General features: G+C 36.4%; 1 protein-coding gene across 4 annotated transcripts in view; it reads left to right on the top strand.

The window, feature by feature from the left end:
- The window catches only part of ANO3 (anoctamin 3), a 448326-nt gene that overhangs the window by 294649 nt on the left and 132229 nt on the right, over positions 1-21448 (top strand). For all 4 annotated transcript variants that reach the window (XM_027562801.1, XM_027562800.1, XM_027562802.1 and 1 more), the window contains one exon: positions 15999-16157. In XM_027562801.1, the coding sequence (XP_027418602.1) occupies positions 15999-16157 (159 nt within the window). The remainder of the gene's footprint in view (positions 1-15998; positions 16158-21448) is intronic.

Raw genomic sequence — 21448 nt, 5'->3', positions numbered from 1 at the left:
ATTAGTTGTAAACTGATTGAATCCCATAGTTAGTAGTGATTTTTAATACGTAGGAAGCCATAATTATGTGATATACACATGCACAAGTCTGGGTGAAGAGAGCAAAAGGAAAATAGGAATAACACCTCACTGAGCTGAGAGGGTTTATAAAATGCAGTGCTTAAGAGCTGGTGCTTCCTCTCAGCCTGCCTGAATTCTAATTCACTCTATGGCTGACAGACTGGCTGACCTTCGATACTGTTGCCTGATACATGTAACTGAGCTAATGACAAAACTGCTATATTGGGTTCCTATACAGGTTAAATTAGTAGTGTATATCTGTATTTATATCTCTATCTATATCTGTGTGTGTATATATATATATAAGTGCTTGACTAAATGCTTGGCATATAGAAAAGCTTTAATAAATGTTAGCTATAGTTATGACTATTGAATCAATCTATCATCAGATATAGATATCAATGCCCAGTAGTCCAAGGTTAGAAGCTAGTTCAGATCATGATTTATTCTTATGCTTCTCTAATTAAAATTATTAAAAATTCTCTATTTCCATATGCATTGCCATCAGTGGTAATTAAAACGGCGATTAAAATATATTGTGCTTTCCAGGGACCTTGGTTTCCTAGCTTAGCAATAGTTGAGAATATAGAGAATACAAAGACCTTTCCGTTTGTTTTTTAAAGTCTGCCTCAATATCAACATCTGTGATATGGGAAAAATAGCACTTACCTCTCAGTTTTGTGACCGTGAAATGTGTCAATATATGCAGACTGTGTAGCGGAGTACTTGTTTTCTGCCTAGCTTGTATTAGTGTTAGTATTTTTTAAATATTGGTTATTATTTTATTATAGCAGTTATTCCTGCTAGATTGTAATAGGAGCTGGAATACAATCAGTTAGAGATTCTGCCATCTAATAAACAGTACTTCAGAGTTACTAGCTTAGGGAAGATTTTTATTTCTGATGACTACACGCTAGAGGTGTTGACTTTCTGTAAGGAAGTGATAAGACAAGCCTTGATCAGCAGTGAAGTCAGGCTGTGTCAGATTTTTTTGAGATTCCTCAGAAGCATATTTAGAGATGATTTTCATAGAAAAATTTGAATAGTAATAACATCTCTTATATGTTTTAAGGTAGGTGCATTAAAATCTGTCAGACCATTCATTTATGACCTAAGTCAAATCCCTTACATTATTACAGTGGAAGTGACAAATAGATTCAAAGGATTAGATCTGATAGATGAGTACCTGAAGAGCTATGGGGAGGATTCAGAACATTGTATGGGAGACGGTGATCAAAACCATCACCAAGAAGAAGAAATGCAAAAAGGCAAAACGGTTATCTTAAGAGGTCTTACAAATAACTGAAAAAGAAGAAAAGTGAAAGGCAAAGGAGAAAACGAAAGGTACAGCCATCTGAATGGAGAGTTCCAAAGAATAGCAAGGAGAGATAAGAAAGCCTTCCTAAGTGATCAATGCAAAGAAATAGAGGAAAACAAAAGACTAGAGATATCTTTAAGAAAATTAGAGATACCAAGGGAACATTTAATGCAAAGATGGGCACAATAAAGGACAGAAATGGTGTGGACCTAATAGAAGCAGAAGATATTAAGAAGTGACAAGAATACACAGAACTATACTAAAAAGACCTTCATGACCCAGATAACCACGATGGTGTGATCACTCACTTAGAGCCAGACATCCTGGAATATGAAGTCAAGTGGGCCTTAGGAAGCATCACTACGAACAAAGCTAGTGAAGGTGATGGAATTCCAGTTGAGCTATTTCAATCCTGAAGGATGATGCTGTGAAAGTGCTGAACTCAATATGCCAACAAATTTGGAAAACCCAGCAGTGGCCACAGGACTGGAAAAGGTCAGTTTTCATTCCAATCCCAAAGAAAGCCAATGCCAAAGAATGCTCAAACTACCACACAATTGCACTCATCTCACACTCTAGCAAAGTAATGCTCAAAATTTTCCAAGCCAGGCTTCAACAGCATGTGAACTGTGAACTTCCAGTTGTTCAAGCTGGATTTTGAAAAGGCAGAGGAACCAGAGATCAAATTGCCAACATCCATTGGATTATAGAAAAAGCAAGAGAATTCCAGAAAAAAACATCTACTTCTGTTCCACTGACTATGCTAAAGCCTTTGTATGGATCACAACCAACTGTGGAAAATTCTTCAAGAGATGGGAATACCAGACCACCTTACTTGCCTCCTGAGAAATCTGTATGCAGGTCAAGAAGCAACAGTTAGAACTGGACATGGAACAACAGACTGGTTCCAAGTTGGGAAAGGAATATATGAAGGCTGTATATTGTCATCTTGCTTATTTAACTTATACGCAGAGTCCATCATGTGAAATGCTGGGCTGGATGAAGCACAAACTAGAATCAAGATTGCTGGGAAAAATATCAATAATCTCATATGCAGATGATACCACCCTTATGGCAGAAAGCAAAGAGGAACTAAAGAGCCTCTTGAGGAAAGTGAAAGAGGACAGTGAAAAAGCTGGCTTAAAACTCAACATTCAGAAAGCTAAGATCATGGCATCCGGTCCCATCATTTCATGGCAAGTAAATGGGGAAACAGTGGAAACAGTGAGAGATTTTCTTTTCTTGGGCTCCAAAACCACTGAAGATGATGACTGCAGCCATGAAATTAAAAGACGCTTGCTCCTTGGAAGAAAAGCTATGGCCAACCTAGACAGTGTATTAAAAAACAGAGACATTACTTTGCCGACAAAAGTCCATTGAGTCAAAGCTATGGTTTTTCCAGTGGTCGTGTATGGATGTGAGAGTTGAACCATAAAGAAGGCTGAGCACTGAAGAATTGATGCTGTTGAACTGTGGTGTTGGAGAAGATCCTTGAGAGTCTCTTGGACAGCAAGGATATCAATTCAGTCAATCCTAAAGGAAATCAACCCTGAATATTCATTGGAAGGACTGATGCTGTAGCTAAAGATCCAATATTTTGGCCACCTGGTACAAAGAACTGACTCACTGGAAAAGGCCCTGATGCTGGGAAAGATTGAAGGCAAGAAGAGAAGGGAATGACAGAGAATGAGATGGTTGGATGGTGTCACTGAAATGATGGACATGAGTTTGAGCAAGCTCCAGGAGTTGGTGATGGACAGGGAAGCCTGACGTGCTGCAGTCCTTGGGGTCACAAAGAGTTAGATACAACTGAGTGACTGAAATGATTGAAATACGTATGTAGAGAAAATTAAAACATTTTTATTCTATAAGTACAATTTTAAAAAGTAAAGTTTCTGTGATAGAAAAATCTGAATTTTAGTCTAGTACCATTTACTAAAATTCCATCTATGTGTGGAATTTCTTGTGAATCATAGTGTATGATGTGTGTTCTGTTGATTTGTTTTTCTTAATAGGGATTGTTTCTATTATTTTAAATTTTGTGGTTTTTTTGACAAGACTACTTATTTGTCTGAAATGGAAAAAAATATTAAAAATCATTTTTCCTCTATAACAAGTATGGCCAATAACAAGAGCTATTATGAAAAATGGTTTTACTCTGAAATAAATTATAGTTACATACCAAGGCTCCTTGGCTGTTTCTCTAATTAAAGAGTGTAAAGCTAGAACTTCTGAGGAAAACATGGGATCAGATAGCATCTGGACTGCTGTCTTCTAGTTTTGTATTAAAGATAGCCAAAAAAATACAGAAACACAAAAACAAGCACCACCACTGGAACCTAATAGGAAAGGTTTTCATTATTTGAAGATTTGTAGGATATGATTAAGCCTGGAACAGACACTTAGCCTTATTAACTAACCTGCCTAATGGCCCCAAAATTGCAGAAGGGAGTTGAGCTAACTTGGTCCATGATGTAGCCTTAGTTTTGGGCTTCAGGGGTCACAGAGTCTAAGAAACTAAACACTGGCTCCCCATCTCAACAGGCACAGTCTTCTGAGTGGGCCAGAGTCATGCTCTGCCTCCTCTGCTCTTCCCCATCTGTGCCCCACTCGCTAACTTCAAAGAAAACAAATACCCAGGAAATGGGCATGGCAGTAATTGGTTGAATTCCAAATACCAAAATTTTGATAAAAAGAAGTGTTGGGGCAGGGAGGACAGAAACTAGTAGCACCTGAGATTCTGGGATACTGGGGAGAGTTTATTTTTTCATAGACCAGGATGTCTTTAAAGAACAATAGTAGTAATTATTATTTCTAAAAGATTGGAAAAAACAGTTATAAATTAGGGGTAACTTTACTATTGGTAGAGATTTAAACTGATTTAGAATGTAGTTTGGCATTATCTGCTAAAGTTGAAAATGAGCATTCTTTGTGACTCACCAGTTTTTTTCCTAGGTACATACTAGAAACGGATGCCCGGGTGTATTTTAAGGTATACATAAGAATGTCTACTATAGCTTTATTTGTAATAGGCAATACTGGAAACAGCCCAAATATCCATCATTAGAAAAGAGCATAAATAATTAATTTTTGTTGTGTTCATATGGTAATATGACAGTGAAGAAATAACTACTAATGTATATGAAAATCAGGGATAAATTTCACACCCATAATATTACATGAAAGAAGCCAGACACAATAGATTGCTCATTATACATTTACATAAAGTTTAAAAAACTTAAAGAAAGTATCCTTTGAAGATAAAGCTAAGGGAAAGTGAGATAATAATACCATAAATAACAGGATTATGATTATTTTAGAGGAGGAGGATGTGGAGGGCATAATGATTGAGAGAGAAGGTTAACGGTGTATTTATTGTTTCTTGGAGTAGTTATAAAGAGGTTTGTCTTATAATTATTATTATGCTTTTTTATTGCACTCTTTATTTCCTAGTAAATCATGTTTCATAAGTACTTGTGAAGGATATCTGCTTTCCTTTACTCTAGTTCCATATTCACAATAACATCCTTTGGCATATTTATCTGTTTCTGTCTATCTTTGTCCTGAGAAAGATAACATTCCAAAATGTGGAAGGGTTCATTTGACTCATTAGAAAACAAGAAAAATTCTAACAGAAATTAATATATTGCCTGCATTTTTATCTTGTTTTCTTGTGATAATTGCTAACATTTTTAAAAACTTTGTAAAGTGAGTCAGATTATGTTGAGAGTACTCTGTATGCAATGTCCAATTTAGTCATAACAACGATCTTACAAAGTTGATATTTTTATCTTAACTTCAAACCTATAGGAATTGAGGCTAAGCAATGAAATTAAATTACATGTCTAAGAACACAGTAAATCAAAACCCATCTCTGTCTGATCTGGATCTCAATACATTAAGCAATGTGTCATATTGCATTGTACTAACTCAAAGGTATGGTTAACAGATAATCAGCCATCACTTACAGATTAGTGACAAGATCTAATTTTGCAATGGCCTGAGAAAGAACTGCAGTAAATTCACTGAGATAATATGACCCTTAATGGCTTCTGATACCCATTAATCTGGTTTCCTCTGCTACACCTTGACATTTTTTAACTCTGTAGCTCAGATCTCTCCTACTGCACATGTTAGATAGCATTGTAACTAAACATTTCCTTGCCTATCACTCCATGTGAAAATGTGAAAGTTTTAGTCTGTCAGTTGTGTCTGACTCTTTGTGACCCCATGGACTGTAGCCTGCCAGGCTTTTCTGTCCATGGGATTTCCTAGTCAAGAATACTGAAGTGGATTGCCATTTCCTTCTCCAGTGGATCTTCCCAACCCAGGGATTGAACCCATGTCTCTTGTGTCTTCTACATTGCAGGCAGATTATTTACCCACTGAGCCACTGGAGAAGCCAATATGTATGCTAAAATAAGAAAATATTCAGTGTCTTCTTATTTTCATCCCTGGAGTTTAGCACAGCACCAGCACACATTAGGTGTTCAATAAATGCTTGTTAGATCAACAAGAATTAATGTTAGGAAAAATATACATTTCACAAGCAGTTGCTGTCATAATTTTATTTGAAGAATACCCTAAAATGCGTTCTCATGCAAATAAGCAGGCTTTATTGCTATTTGGCAAATGGGCTAAAATGTTTGCAAACCTGAGTCATAACTTGCACATTCTTAAGATCTTCTTTAGGAAGTTGAGCTTTTTTGAAAGTCCCTGTGCTTCATGGTTTGCAATGCCTTAAATAATTAAGTGGTTTTCAAAATTGTTGAAAGATTAGGTACCTGATGGATGATCTGCATCCAGCTTCTCTGAGAGAAGCTGATTTTATTCTGTCTTCTGGGAAAAATAAACATGAAAAATTTGGTGTTAAATTGGATGCATTCCACGTTGTAACTGGAAAGCATTTCACTGTTCTAAATGAGTCTTGATTTTATGTATGAACAACCATTTATATCAAACAAAGAAGTTCTTTTGGCGTCTAGATACAATGATATATCTAAAAAAGTTCCTGTCAATTCTGCATTTAGGCAACATATTTGAACATGGGTTAATAAACATCTTGGTTAATGGTTGACATGTATGTATTAAAATATAATACATATATGCATACTCAGTTGTGTCTGACTCTTTGTGACCCTGTGGACTGTAGTCTACCATGCACTTCTATTCATGGAATTTTTCAGGCAAAAATATTGGAGTGGATTGCCATTTCCTTCTCCAGGAGATCTTCCCAACCCAGGGATCAAACTTGCGTCTCTTCCATCTCTGCACTGGCAAGTGGATTCTTTACCACTGAGTCACCAGGAAGCGCAAAATATAATACTCTAAGCTTAAATTATGTAGAATCTATGTTGTGTTCTCTATACATAATTCAGAAGAGGTTTCCAAATCTCACCATATTTCTTTTTTTCTTTCTTTTTTTAAAAATTAATTTATTTATTATAATTGGAGGCTAATTACTTTACAATATTGTAGTGGTTTTTGCCATACATTGACATGAATCAGCCATGGGTGTACATGTGTTCCCTATCCTGAACCCCCCTCCCACCTCCCTCCCCATCCTATCCCTCAGGGTCAATCCCACCAGCCCTGAGCACTTTGTCTCATGCATCGAACCTGGACTGGTGATCTATTTCACATATGATAATATACATATTTCAATGCTATTCTCTCAAATCATCCCACCCTCACCTTCTCCCACAGAGTCCAAAAGTCTGCTTTTACCTCTGTGTCTCTTTTGCTGTCTCACATATAGGGTCATCATTACCATCTTTCTAAATTCCATATAAATGCATTAATATACTATATTGGTTTTTTTCTTTCTGACTTTCTTCACTCTGTATAATAGGCTCCAGTTTTGTCCACCTCATTAGAATTGATTCAAATGCATTCTTTTTAATAGCTGCGTAATATTCCATTGTGTATATGTACCAGACTTTCTTATACATTCATCTGCCAATGGACATCTAGGTTGCTTCCATGTCCCGGCTATTGTGAACAGTACTGAGATGAACACTGGGGTACACGTGTCTCTCAGTTCTGGTTCCCTCTGTATGTATGCCCAGCAGTGGGATTGCTGGGTCATATGGCAGTTCTATTTCCGGTTTTTAAAGGAATCTCCACACTGTTTTCCGTAGTGGCTGTACTTGTTTGCATTCCCACCAACAGTGTAAGAGGGTTCCCTTTTCTCCACACCCTCCAGCATTTATTGTTTGTAGACTTTTTGACAGCAGCCATTCTGACCAGTGTGAGATGGTACCTCATTGTGGTTTTGATTTGCATTTCTCTGATAATGAGTGATGTTGAGCATCTTTTCATGTGTTTGTTAGCCATCTGTATGTCTTCTTTGGAGAAATGTCTGTTTAGTTCTTTGGCTTGTTTTTTGATTGGGTCATTTATTTTTCTGGAATTGAGCTGCAGGAGTTACTTGTATATTTTTGAGATTAATTCTTTGTCAGTTGTTTTGTTTGCTATTATTTTCTCCCATTCTGAAGGCTGTCTTTTCACCTTGCTTAGAGTTTCCTTCATTGTGCAAAAGCTTTTAAGTTTAATTAGGCCCCATTTGTTTATTTTTGCTTTTATTTCCATTACTCTGGGAGGTGGGTCATAGAGCATCCTGCTATGATTTATGTCAGAGAGTGTTTTGCCTATGTTTTCCTCTAGGAGTTTTATAGTTTCTGGTCTTACATTTAGATCTTTAATCCATTTTGAGTTTATTTTTGTGTATGGTGTTAGAAAGTGTTATAGTTTCATTCTTTTACAAGTGGTTGACCAGTTTTCCCAGCACCACTTGTTAAAGAGATTGTCTTTTCTCCATTGTATATTCTTGCCTCCTTTGTCAAAGATAAGGTGTCCATATGTGCGTGGATTAATCTCTGGGCTTTCTATTTTGTTCTATTGATCTATATTTCTGTCTTTGTGCTGATACCATACTGTCTTGATGACTGTAGCTTTGTAGTATAGCCTGAAGTCAGGCAGGTTGATTCCTCCAGTTCCATTCTTCTTTCTCAAGATTGCTTTGGCTATTTGAGGTTTTTTGTATTTCCATACAAATTGTGAAATTATTTGTTCCAGCTCTGTGAAAAATACCGTTGGTGGCTTAATAGGGATTGCAATGAATTTATAGATTGATTTGGGTAGTATACTCATTTTCACTATATTGATTCTTCAGATCCATGAACATGGTATATTTCTCCATCTATTTGTGTCATCTTTGATTTCTTTCATCAGTGTTTTATAGTTTTCTATATATAGGTCTTTTGTTTATTTAGGTAGATTTATTCCTAAGTATTTTATTCTTTTCATTGCAATGGTGAATGGAATTGTTTCCTTAATTTCTTTCTGTTTTCTCATTGTTAGTGTATACAAATGCAAGGAATTTCTGCGTGTTAACTTTATATCCTGCAACTTTATTATATTCATTGATTAGCTCTAGTAATTATCTGGTGGTATTTTTAGGGTTTTCTATATATAGGATCATGTCATTTGCAAACAGTGAGAGTTTTGCTTCTTATTTTCCAATTTGGATTCCTTTCATTACTTTTTCTTCTCTGATTGCTGTGGCTAAAACTTCCAAAACTATGTTGAATAGTAGTGGTGAGAGTGAACACCCTTGTCTCGTTCCTGACTTTAGGGGAAATGCTTTCAATTTTTCACCATTGAGGATAATGTTTGCTGTGGGTTTATCATAATTGGCCTTTATTGTGTTCAGGTATGTATCTTCTATGCCTGATTTCTTGAGGGTTTTTAATCATAAATGGATGTTGAATTTTGTCAAAGGCTTTCTCTGCATCTATTGAGATCATCATAAGGTTTTTATTTTTCAATTTGTTAATGTGGTGTATTACATTGACTGATTTGCAAATACTGAAGAATTCTTGCATCCCTGGGATAAAGCCCACCTGTTCATGATGTATGATCTTTTTAATATGTTGTTGGATTCTGTTTGCTAGAATTTTGTTAAGGATTTTTACATCTATGTTCATCAGTAATATTGGCCTGTAGTTTTCTTTTTTTTGTGGCATCTTTGTATGGTTTTGGTATCAGGGTGATGGTGGCCTCATAGAATGAGTTTGCTTGCCATATTTCTTTATCATCACTTTGAAAACTACTTTTCTTTTTTGCCTGATCAATTGGTCAAACTCTTTATTCATGATTTAGAATCATAGAATAATTAGATACTAAACTAGAATCCTAGTAACTCTAGTTAATAGAGTTTGATTGTGAACATGTTTACAAAGATACAAGAACTGTTAATATTACCTAAGGTCACTTATTATAAAAACATAAAATATGTAGTTTTTTTTTTAATTTTCAAATTGTAAGTTGATTCTATGGAAGAGTTTAACATTTATTTTGCTTAATCTTAGAGTAATGAATAATAACTATCAGAGTTCCACTTTCTTAAAATTGGAAAAGCACATAAAATATTTTAAAAGCTATCTTACTGTCTCATAATTTTCCTACAAAACAATCATTTGATTTCTAGATCATCTCATTGAAAGATTTTACCTTCACCTGGACTAAATATGTTATTATTAATTTAAGGTCAGGTGATACTTAATAGCAAACACTCTCTTCCAACAATACAAGAGAAGACTCTACACATGGACATCACCAGATGGTCAACACCGAAATCAGATTGATTATATTCTTTGCAGCCAAAGATGAAGAAGCTCTATACAGTCAACAAAAACAAGACCAGGAGCTGACTGTGGCTCAGATCATGAACTCCTTATTGCCAAATTCAGACTGAAATTGAAGAAAGTAGGGAAAACCACTAGACCATTTAGGTATGACCTAAATCAAATCCCTTATGATTATACAGTGGAAGTGAGAAATAGATTTAAGGGCCTATATCTGGTAGATAGAGTGCCTGATGAACTATGGAATGAGGTTTGTGACATTGTACTGGAGACAGGGATCAAGACCATCCCCATGGAAAGGAAATGCAAAAAAAGCAAAATGGCTGTCTGGGGAGGCCTTACAAATAGCTGTGAAAAGAAGAGAAGCGAAAAGCAAAGGAGAAAAGGAAAGATATAAGCATCTGAATGCAGAGTTCCAAAGAATAGCAAGAAGAGATAAGAAAGCCTTCCTCAGTGATCAGTGCAAAGAAATAGAGGAAACAACAGAATGGGAAAGACTAGAGATCTCTTCAAGAAAATTAGAGATACCAAAGGAACATTTCATGCAAAGATGGGCTCGATAAAGGACAGAAATGGTATGGACCTAACAGAAGCAGAAGATATTAAGAAGAGGTGGCAATACACAGAAGAACTGTACAAAAAAGATCTTCACGACCCAGATAATCATGATGGTGTGATCACTGACCTAGAGCCAGACATCCTGGAATGTGAAGTCAAGTGGGCCTTAGAAAGCATCACTACGAACAAAGCTAGTGGAGGTGATGGAATTCCAGTTGAGCTATTTCAAATCCTGAAAGGTAGTGCTGTGAAAGTGTTGCATTCAATATGCCAGCAAATTTGGAAAATTCAGCAGTGGCCACAGGACTGGAAAAGGTCAGTTTTCATTCCAATCCCAAAGAAAGGCAATGCCAAAGAATGCTCAAACTACCGCACAATTGCACTCATCTCACACGCTAGTAAAGTAATGCTCAAAATTCTCCAAGCCAGGCTTCAGCAATATGTGAACTATGAACTTCCTGATGTTCAAGCTGGTTTTAGAAAAGGCAGAGGAACCAGAGACCAAATTGCCAACATCTGCTGGATCATGGAAAAAGCAGGAGAGTTCCAGAAAAACATCTATTTCTGCTTTATTGACTATGCCAAAGCCTTTGACTGTGTGGATCACAATAAACTGTGGAAAATTCTGAAAGAGATGGGAATACTAGACCACCTGACCTGCCTCTTGAGAAACCTGTATGCAGGTCAGGAAGCAACAGTTAGAACTGGACATGGAACAACAGACTGGTTCCGAATAGGAAAAGGAGTACGTCAAGGCTGTATATTGTCACCCTGCTTATTTAACTTATATGCAGAGTACATCATGAGAAATGTTGGACTTGCAGAAACACAAGCTGGAATCAAGATTGCCGGGAGAAATATCAATAACCTGAGATATGCAGATGACACCACCCTTATGGCAGAAAGTGAAGAAGAACTAAAGAGCCTCTTGATGAAAGTGAAAATGGAGAGTGAAAAAGTTGGCTTAAAGCTCAACATTCAGAAAATGAAGATCATGGCATCCGGTCCCATCACTTCATGGGAAATAGATGGAGAAACAGTGGAAACAGTGTCAGACTTTATTTTTGGGCTCCAAAATCACTGCAGATGGTGACTGCAGCCATGAAATTAAAAGACGCTTACTCCTTGGAAGGAAAGTTATGACCAACCTAGATAGCATATTGAAAAGCAGAGATATTACTTTGCCAACAAAGGTCCGTCTAGTCAAGGCTATGGTTTTTCCTGTGGTCGCGTATGGATGTGAGAGTTGGACTGTGAAGAAGGCTGAGCACCGAAGAATTGATGCTTTTGAACTGTGGTGTTGGAGAAGACTCTTGAGAGTCCCTTGGACTGCACGGAAATCCAACTGGTCCATTCTGAAGGAGATCAGCCCTGCGATTTCTTTGGAGGGAATGATGCTGAAGCTGAAACTCCAGTACTTCGGCCACCTCATGCGAAGAGTTGACTCATTGGAAAGGACTGATGCTGGGAGGGATTGGGGGGAGGAGGAGAAGGGAACAACAGAGGATGAGATGGTTGGATGGCATCACTGACTCAATGCACGTGAGTCTGAGTGAACTCTGGGAGTTGGTGTTGGACAAGGAGGCCTGGTGTGCTGCAATTCATGGGGTCGCAAAGTGTCGGACACGACTGAGCGACTGAAGTGAACTGAAATGATACTTAATACTAGACTAGTATTAAGAGGATTGTATACTTTAGGCAAAACAAAATGCAGAGGAAAAATTTTATATAACCTTATTTTAACTCCTTATTTATATTATCATGGGGATGCCTGGAAGCAGTGGGTCATATGTATGAAACAAAGTGCAAGCCAGGGCTTTTGCAATTCTGCTATAATTTTGTGATCAATCATCTTATTCTAATTTGATTTGTGTTAATGTTGGAGGAAAGAGGATGAGAAATTATTACATGATCTTTTAATGGCATTATATTTTTGAGGTAATTCCTGTGTGGATACACATTACTATGCATTATTCCATTCTTTCCATTCCCTTATTTTCTTCTATCCTTCCTTCCTTCTTCCCATAAATATTTTGATGCCTACTATGTGTCTGGCTCTGAGTTAGATGTGTGAAATATTCTGTGAACAAAAGAGTAAGAAATTATTTACCTTTGTAAAATTTATATTCTAATAGAATAAGGTAGACAATAAAAAGATAACAAATAAATAATTTAGTGTTATATAACATGTTGGAAGCAAAGCTATGACCAACCTAGAGAGCATATTAGAAAGCATTGAGAGATAATACTTTGCCAACAAAGGTCCATCTAGTCAAAGCTATAATTTTTCCAGTAGTTATATTTGGATGTGAGAGTTGGACTATAAAGAAAGCTGAGTGCTGAAGAATTGATGCTTTTCAACTGTGGTGTTGGAGAAGACTCTTGAGATTCCCTTGGAATGCAAGGAGATAAACCAGTCAGTCCTAAAGGAGATCAGTCCTGGGTGTTCATTGAAAGGACTGATGATGAAGCTGAAGCTCCCATACTTTAGCCACCTGATATGGAGAACTAACTCATTGGAGTTCAGACCCTGATGCTGGGAAAGATTGAAGGCAGGAGGAAAAGGGGATGACAGAGGTTGAGATGGTTGGATGGTATCACCGACTCGATGGACATGAGTTTGAGCAAGCTCTGTGTGTTGGTGATGGACAGGGAAGCCTGACGTGCTGCAGTCCATGGGGTTGCAAAGAGTCGGACGTGACTGAGCAACTGAACTGAACTGAACATGCTGAAATTTAACAATCGTTAAGAAAAATAGGTTAAGGAAAGTAGGATCAAGAGTGGAGTATAATGGAAAACAGCTGAAGGGTCTCGAAGAGAGGAGTTACATAATGTAATTTATAATGTGGAGGATCACTCAAGTGTCTTAACTGTCATGCTGAGAATAGATTTTAGAGAAGGAAAGTTAGAAGCTAGGAGATGAGTCAGACTATTGTGATAATGTCGTCAATAGATGACATATCTTAGAACAGAGTAGTGATGAAGATGTTAGAAAGTGATCAGATTCTAAATATATTTTGAAGAATGTTCTAATGATTTGCATGTTAGATGGATGAAAATAGAGGGAACAAAGATGACTCTAGATTTTTGATCTGAGCAATTTAAAGAATAGGTTTGCAGCCAATCAAAATAACAAGGGTTTGGGGGAACATTTGCTTAGATAAGATAAGGAATTCCATTTTAGACAGTCAGCTTTGATATGTCCATTAGACATCCAAGTGAAATCTCTGGAGTGATGGAGGCAAAAGCATTCTAAAGTCTGAAGTTAATTATGTCTTCTCCAGCTATTAATCCTCAGTATCTCTACCCTATAGGAACTATAAATCATAGGCCTTTTGAGGGGTTAGCCTTCTATTACTGCCAAACCCCAGACCTAGTAATGTGCACCTAAATATGCTTGTCTTTTTCAATATAGTTGTCAAGACCACCATCAAAGAGGTGAGAGTTCTAGTTTCACTATTTCCTTTTCCATGACATCTGGGATGTAACTTAACCTTTTTGGCTTCTATGTACTCATGTCAGTATCTACCTTAAAGAATTATGAGAATAAATCACTTGGCACATTGCATGGTACTATAGTAAATTGTCAGTTAGTGATAGCTATTATTATCATCATTATTATGGGCTTCCCTGGTGGCTCAGATGGTAAAGAATCCACCTGCGATGCAGGAGACCTGGATTTGATCCCTGTGTTGGGAAGATCCCCTGGAGGAGAACATGGCAACCCACTCCAGTATTCTTGTATAGAGAATCTCCAAGGACAGAGGAGCCTGGCGGGCTACAATCCATGGGGTTGCAATGAGTCGGACACAACTGAGCGACTAAACGCAGCACACGTTATGCAACTACAGGGCAGTGTGTGACTCTACTTGAGTTGTTACTTAGTCACTGTATAGTATCCAATAAAGTAATCCTGGGACTCTCAAGACCTTTTTATTCACTGGAGAAAAGAATGTCTAAAGTCTTCTTGTCCTTGAGCCTGAAAGTTTCTGCTGCTGCTAAGTTACTCCAGTTGTGTCCGACTCTGTGTGACCCCATAGATGACAGCCCACCAGGCTCCTCTGTCCCTGGGATTTTCCAGGCAAGAATACTGGAGTCTCTAGTACCCCTGAATTCACACACTTGAACCTATTTTCTCCAAGAAGACAGCTTCTGAGCCACCTGACCTGTTCCTGTAGGATTACAATCACTCAGATATCAGTTTTTGTTGCTTCACTTGGATGACTTGTTGGCCACTAGGTTACTCTGGTCCTCACTTTTTTAAACCTTAAGCTGCATATATGTCCTAAGCAGGCTCCTCCAAAGAAGTCTGAGATGCCTTTTTTTTTTAAATTATCAGTTAACTCTCAAAATGTTAGGACATTTTTTAAGCTCAAGAATGCCTGTATGGGAAAAATGGGACAGAGATTTGGTACAGATAATCAAATAGCTTGATAGGAAACATGGGAAAAGAAGGATCATGTATCTAATAGCTAAAAACATGGACCAGAAATAAAAACTGAATTAAAGTAATATTGAGCTGTTTACTGACAAAGTGCCAGCTCCCAAAAAAAGGCCATTACAAAAATCAGGTGATTGCTGAAATTAATTTTATTAAAGTTACAGCAAGTAAAGATATAATCTGGGTAGTCTTAGTAGTGTTTTACAGAGATGAAGTTGGGAAAGAGTTTTCAGAGGGTTCTAGGACCTGGGCTGGTAGGTATTAAGGTAAATCTTGCAAGGCAGGCAGTTGGTTGAAAATTGGGCAGCATCCTTGAAAAACAGCTGGGATAGGTTGACAGAGCAAGATGAGTACCTTAAAGATCTTAATAAGCACATGGTTAGTCTTAGTAAGTAGGTGGTTGTCATCAGATCATAGTCTTATACTCTGGAGGGAAGTATTTCTTGGAACAAGCGGTTCAGAAATTATTTTTTGGTGTTGTTGAACATAGGTTTAGGGAAATAATGCCTCATCTGAGTATCATTTCATGGAAGAAATTATGTTAATTTCAGTTCTTAGTACTTATGTTGTTTAAGCTTTGTTGTCTTTATTTTTGAAAGGCAAGTTTGAGTTTTGAGTAAGATAAAACATGTAAAACATCTATGTCTGGGCCTGATTTTGAGCAAATGTTCAATGTATATTGGCTGTTATTATTTTTATAGGGTTTTATTGAATAAAACATAGACCTTCAGATGCTAACATCAGAGAATCCATGTTCTGGTGTCAGACTAATTTCAAATCCTAGAACATCACTTGGTAGCTTTTTTCCTACTGTAAGGTGAAAACTTTAAAATTTATCTTTTCATGTCTCATAATTGGAATGTAAAAAATACATTTTTACATTGGATTGCCAATATTTGAACAGAAGTGTCTGAAAGCTGAATGTGTGTGCTTATCCAACCCACACTATTAACAACCATTGCTTTATTTGCAGAATGACATGAATTACATAGCATCCAGTGGACTTCTATTCAAAGATGGCAAAAAGCGGATTGATTACATCTTGGTTTATAGAAAGTCAAATATACAATATGACAAAAGAAACACATTTGAAAAGAACCTCAGAGCGGAAGGCTTAATGTTAGAAAAGGAGGTAGGTGCTTTAATAATATTACCTATATGATACAATGTGCTGGAAGAAATATGATATTTTACATTTCAGTATAAAAGGTATAACATATGGCTTTTAAAAACATATAGCAATTTTCTCCCACATGTAAAAGAAATGCATATGTATAGTCATATTTTAAAATATATTCCTTTTTTACTCTATACATTTCTGTAAATTTAAATATTTTGCAAAGGGCATAGCTGTTTTTACATTTTTTAAAATTAAAGAAGGAATGATCCTGTATAAAGTACAAAACTCTATGAAAAGAAAAACAAAATGTTGAAAGAAATGAGTCTGCCAAACCGTTAATATCTAGATTTTAATATTTTAGTAAGCATGTTTGAAATTTGTGTCTAGAGCTCAAATGAGGACTCTAAACTGAAGGTAAATGCTTTAATCTTTAGAACATAGATGGTAATATAAGCTGTGTTTTAGTAATGAGATCACTGGAGAGAATGATTAAAAAAAAAAAAAAAAAAGAGCCTAAAAGTGAGCCTATAAAAAGTAGGAGGGGGAAATAAATGGTTGAAGATGTTGGATGTAGGTGGAAGTAGAAGAGATGAGGAGTCACAGAGAAGAGTGGTTACCAGGGTTAAGTGCTGCTCAGAAGTCAAGTGAGACCAGAAAGAGGCCCAGTTAACTGGAGAATATGGAGATCTTGGTAAAATCAGTGAGAATCTTTTCTCTGAGGAGAGAGACTAGGGCAAGTTGAAGAGTGACTGGATAATGGAAAAATGGAGGCTGTGGCAAACATCATCTTTTTGCTCATCTGTGAAGGGAAGGATGAATGATAGCCCAAGATGGAAACAAGGTCTCATGAGGTTTTACTTCTTTCTTTCTGTTTTCTTTTTTTCTTGTATGTGATGTTTAAATAATGAGAAGGAAGGAAGGGTGAATGGAGAGAGGCAGGGAAAGAAAGAAATAGAAGAGAAAGATTGAGGAAACAGAAGACAGATGAGTAAAAAAAATTGAAAGGCCTTTAGGTGAAAATTAAGGGTGAGATCCAGTATACAGTTAGAATATCATGTGTAATATCAGGGAAAATTAAGATTCCTTAATGGTATTCTAAAGTTAATTTTCTGCAATCATTTATTTTGGTTGTCAATGTTATGTTTACTTATATTCTTAATTCTAAGAGTATTAACATTGGTTTTTTAAATGGTTGAGTTAATTAGGACTAGATTAATTATCATAATGTTAATGTGTAAAATCAACAAAAAACAGTTTAGGTGAACAAAACATATTTATGTAATAAGCATGCTAACTTTATATATGAAATAAGCATGTTATTTTTATATATGAAAAAATAGTCTTAAAATTTATAATCAAGAAATTGTTCAGTACTATTTTTATTAATTTTCTATTGCTGCTGAACACATCACCACATATTCAGCAGCTTAAAATAAAACCTATTTGTTAGCCCACAGTTTTGCAAATCAGAAGTTTGGGTATGGTGAGCACTTGGCTCTGTTTCTTGCAAGACTTAAATCAGTGTGTTGAATAGGCTTGCATTCACACCCGGAACTTAGGGTATTCTTTCAAGCTTATGTGGTTGTGATAGAATTCAGTTCCTTGTGGTTGTAGGACTGAAATCCACATCTCCTTGCTAGCTGTAAGCCAGCTACCTCTCTCAGTTCCTAGAGGCCATTCTGATTCCTTGCTGCATGCTCCCCACCCACGTTCAAAACCAGCAACAGAGACTCCCCTTTGTGTACCTCTGCTGTTTTGAATCTCTTTTGCCAAGAAGAGTCCCTTTCAGGGAATCATCTGCCATGGAGAATAATCTCTGTTTTAAAAGCAAATGTGCCATATAAAGAACTTAATCATGAGACTGAATATGCCATCGTATTCACAGGTCCTGTAGATTGTTCAAGATGAAGACAAGGCATGAAGATCTAAGAGGATTTCTTAGAATTCTGCCAACCACATTAAAAAATTCAATATCCTATGTATTGCCCTTTTAAGCAAGTAGGCGTAGAAATAAACTTAACGCTATGATTATAATATAGAACATAGATATGTTTTTGGTTTAAACCTTATGTTAACTGATGACTAAATGGCATCTAAATAGTTATACCTATCTGAACTATCAAATCCAGTGTTTTGCATTATCATGAACTTTTATTTCTTCTTAAAATTTTTAGTATTATAGTATATGTGCTTTATTTGCAACTTAATTTTAATAAGTATTAAATTGAAAATATTTAGGTCTTGTCACAGGTGGAAAAGGAAAATGAAATTGTGAAAATATCAGCAAGTACCGGATTTTTAGCAGAAAAAATGGGAGTATTCCCTAGGAAACAAGTTCCAATTTTTAAAATTTATATTCAACAGAGTTAAGCACTGAGCCTGGCACAGAGTATATCTCAAATCCTCATTAAATTGCATGTTGATGTGGATAGTTTCTAGATAATCACATCAGCAACAGATAATGATTCATGTTTGAAGATTGTGCAGATAAATAGGTAGATGATCTCTGTCAAGATATGTTCTTTGTTATCCAAGTGTTATTTCCAGACTATATCTGCATTTTACCTTTATCTTATACTTAGTATAGCAAGCTACCATATTCTATATTTTTTTTCAGCTCTCTGCCACCAACTTGCAGAGTGACATTATAAAAACATATTTTTAAAATTTCCTTTTTTTCTCAAGAATGAATCTTCTACCTCTTGAAAATCTTGGATGGAATAATTAAATAATAATGTGAAGTGTGAAGGCTGTGGGTGTTTTGTTCCCCTGGAAAAGCCTGCCTGCATCAGAGCTAAACAGAATAGTGCCAGATTGGGAGCTTCTGATTCCAAGGGAGAAAGTAATCTTGCTTTCTGCCAACCCCATCCCTTCATCAACCCCCTGCTGCAAGGAAATAAAACTATTTTTGTTTTTTTTTTAAGTAGAGGTATAACAAAAGAGAAATTAAGTTGAAGAAGTTATAAGACAATTCATGCTGCTTGGAAAAAATATATACATCTGTATGTATGTATATATTAATATATTTTAGACATACAAAATTAGAAATGTTCTAGCTGTATGTGCCCTTAGCTTGATGTTTCACTGGTGGTAGAATTAATGTAGTAATGTCCTTCTGAAGCATCTGCTTTATTTGGGTGTATTAGATTTTTTTCACATCTTAAGAGTTGACCAGACTGAATTAATTATCAGTGCTAAGCCAGCTATTCATGATGCTAATTTGAACCTGACATAGTACCTCTTCCAAAATAATTCTGGCTTATTTGCTTTCTTATCTTCATTGTCTCTCGCTTAGGTACAAGTTACAAAGAATGTGTACTCAAAGTAAGTGAACTCATTCATTCATTCATCCATTCAGTGAATGCTTAGTGAGTGACTACTGTGTGCCTGGTGTAGAACTAGGTGCTCAGTAGACATAAATGAACAAAGCAAATATCCCTCCTCTCACAGCACTTACATAAACAGACTCATTCATTAGAAGATAATAAACACTATAGAAAAAAAAAATGGAGTGAGGTAAGGATGATGGGGTGAAGCAGGCAAGTAATAGCAAGTGACCAAATGATGGAAGTAGAGTGAATGAGAGGGAGATTAGTAGGAGAAAGGTTTAACAAGATATGGAGGGTGAGGTTGTAAAAGGTTGTGTAGGTCATTGGAAAAACTTTGGTTTTCACTTTGATTCAAATGAGGTTCTGAGAAATTATATGATCTGAGTTATATTTGAAAGAATAACTCTGGCCATTGTGCTATGAATAGAGCATTGGGGGCAAGAATATGAGCAAAGGCTCTATTAGAAAACACTGTAAGACTCTAGATCAGAGATGGTGGTGATAGACCAGAGCAGTAGCTGTGGAAGAAGTGGGGAGCGACCTGTTCTAGCTGTACATGCTGTGAAGAAAAACAAGCTAGGAACCAACTAATGGTATGAAACCCAAGCTCTCCTATGGTGGAGGGTAAGCCTTCCCAGATCTATCCCAACACCCATGCATGTAATAGTCATTCCTTCTTCATGCTGCTAATATATTCTGGCAGCCAACATTCCTAGGTTTTAAGAACCATGATGCTCTGTGGGAGAGTGTGATCTCCATTCATACCAAAATAAGGCTTAGCTCCTGAGAAATGATTTTTTTTTTGTCCCAACATCTGCTTATTCCTCAAAAGAGATCCCCACTCTCAAACTTCTGAGAAACCATTGGAGAGAATGTAAAGATCTAACATCAGTGCACTTCTCAAGGGATTGGTTGTTATCTTAAATCATCCCACCCGTACCATGTGTCATTCTGGGAGAGACTGATTTTGTCTGAGTCTAGATTCATTTTCATAGAAGTCTCACTTCCAGATTCTGGGATGAAATGAGCACTAAATATGTTTTCTTTAATTCTGAGGGTCCCATTTTCTCTGTCTTTGAGTAACTGCTGGAAAGGAACCCACACCTCCCCAGGAACTGAGCAATGACATAAAAGCATAAGGCACTTTGAATACATAAAGATGAAAGAGAAATTTCCCAAAGAAACTATAGTCTGTAGAAATACAGTTTTATTACAATTTATACTGAGTTTTATTTTAAAGAAAATTTAACTTTTCAATCACTTGATTCAAGTCCCCAACTTCAGAGTTTTCCCCAATCATATGCTGTTACTGGCTTTTTACTTGTATAATTCAAAGCCTATTATAGAAGGCCTAAAAACCAAGGCAGTGCTCCACCAAAGATGAATCAAGTAGCTATTTACTGAAAAAAAGAAAAAAAAAAGAACTATTCTAGTGAAGCTTTGAAAATAGCCATTACTTTGGCCATGGTCTGATTCTAGAAGCATGCTCTCACTGGGAATGAACATTCTGGTAAACCCCTTGTACTTGAGCTCTTTATAGTCTAGTCTCTCATAAGACTCAGGACAACTCTATGAGGTAAGACCATTCTCTCCATTTCCCAAGCGAGAAAACTGAGCATCAGAGAAATTAGGTAATTTCCCCAAGGTCCTAGAGTTAATAAATGATAGAAATGGAATTTGTACTTACCTCTTTGTGATTCTAAACACTGTGTTTTTTCTTCCATACTGTGTCATTTCTTCCAAGTAGGCATTTAGGATTAAAGAAATTGACCAGAGTACTCAAGTTTGTTAAAAGCTCCTTAGATAATCCCAATGCCCACTTTATTTTGCTTAAAAACCTCTTGTCTAGATCAAAGACACAAATTATTATGATCTCTTGCAGGAAACATTATACTAACCTTTTAAGATTCAAGTAAGTATGCAAATTTGACAGCTCCGCAAGGTCATGGACTTGTAAGTCTTATACTCTGTTTA

Source organism: Bos indicus x Bos taurus, chromosome 15, assembly GCF_003369695.1.
Source record: "Bos indicus x Bos taurus breed Angus x Brahman F1 hybrid chromosome 15, Bos_hybrid_MaternalHap_v2.0, whole genome shotgun sequence".
Taxonomy (NCBI): domain Eukaryota; kingdom Metazoa; phylum Chordata; class Mammalia; order Artiodactyla; family Bovidae; genus Bos; species Bos indicus x Bos taurus.
This window is presented reverse-complemented; position numbering and strand designations above follow the sequence as displayed.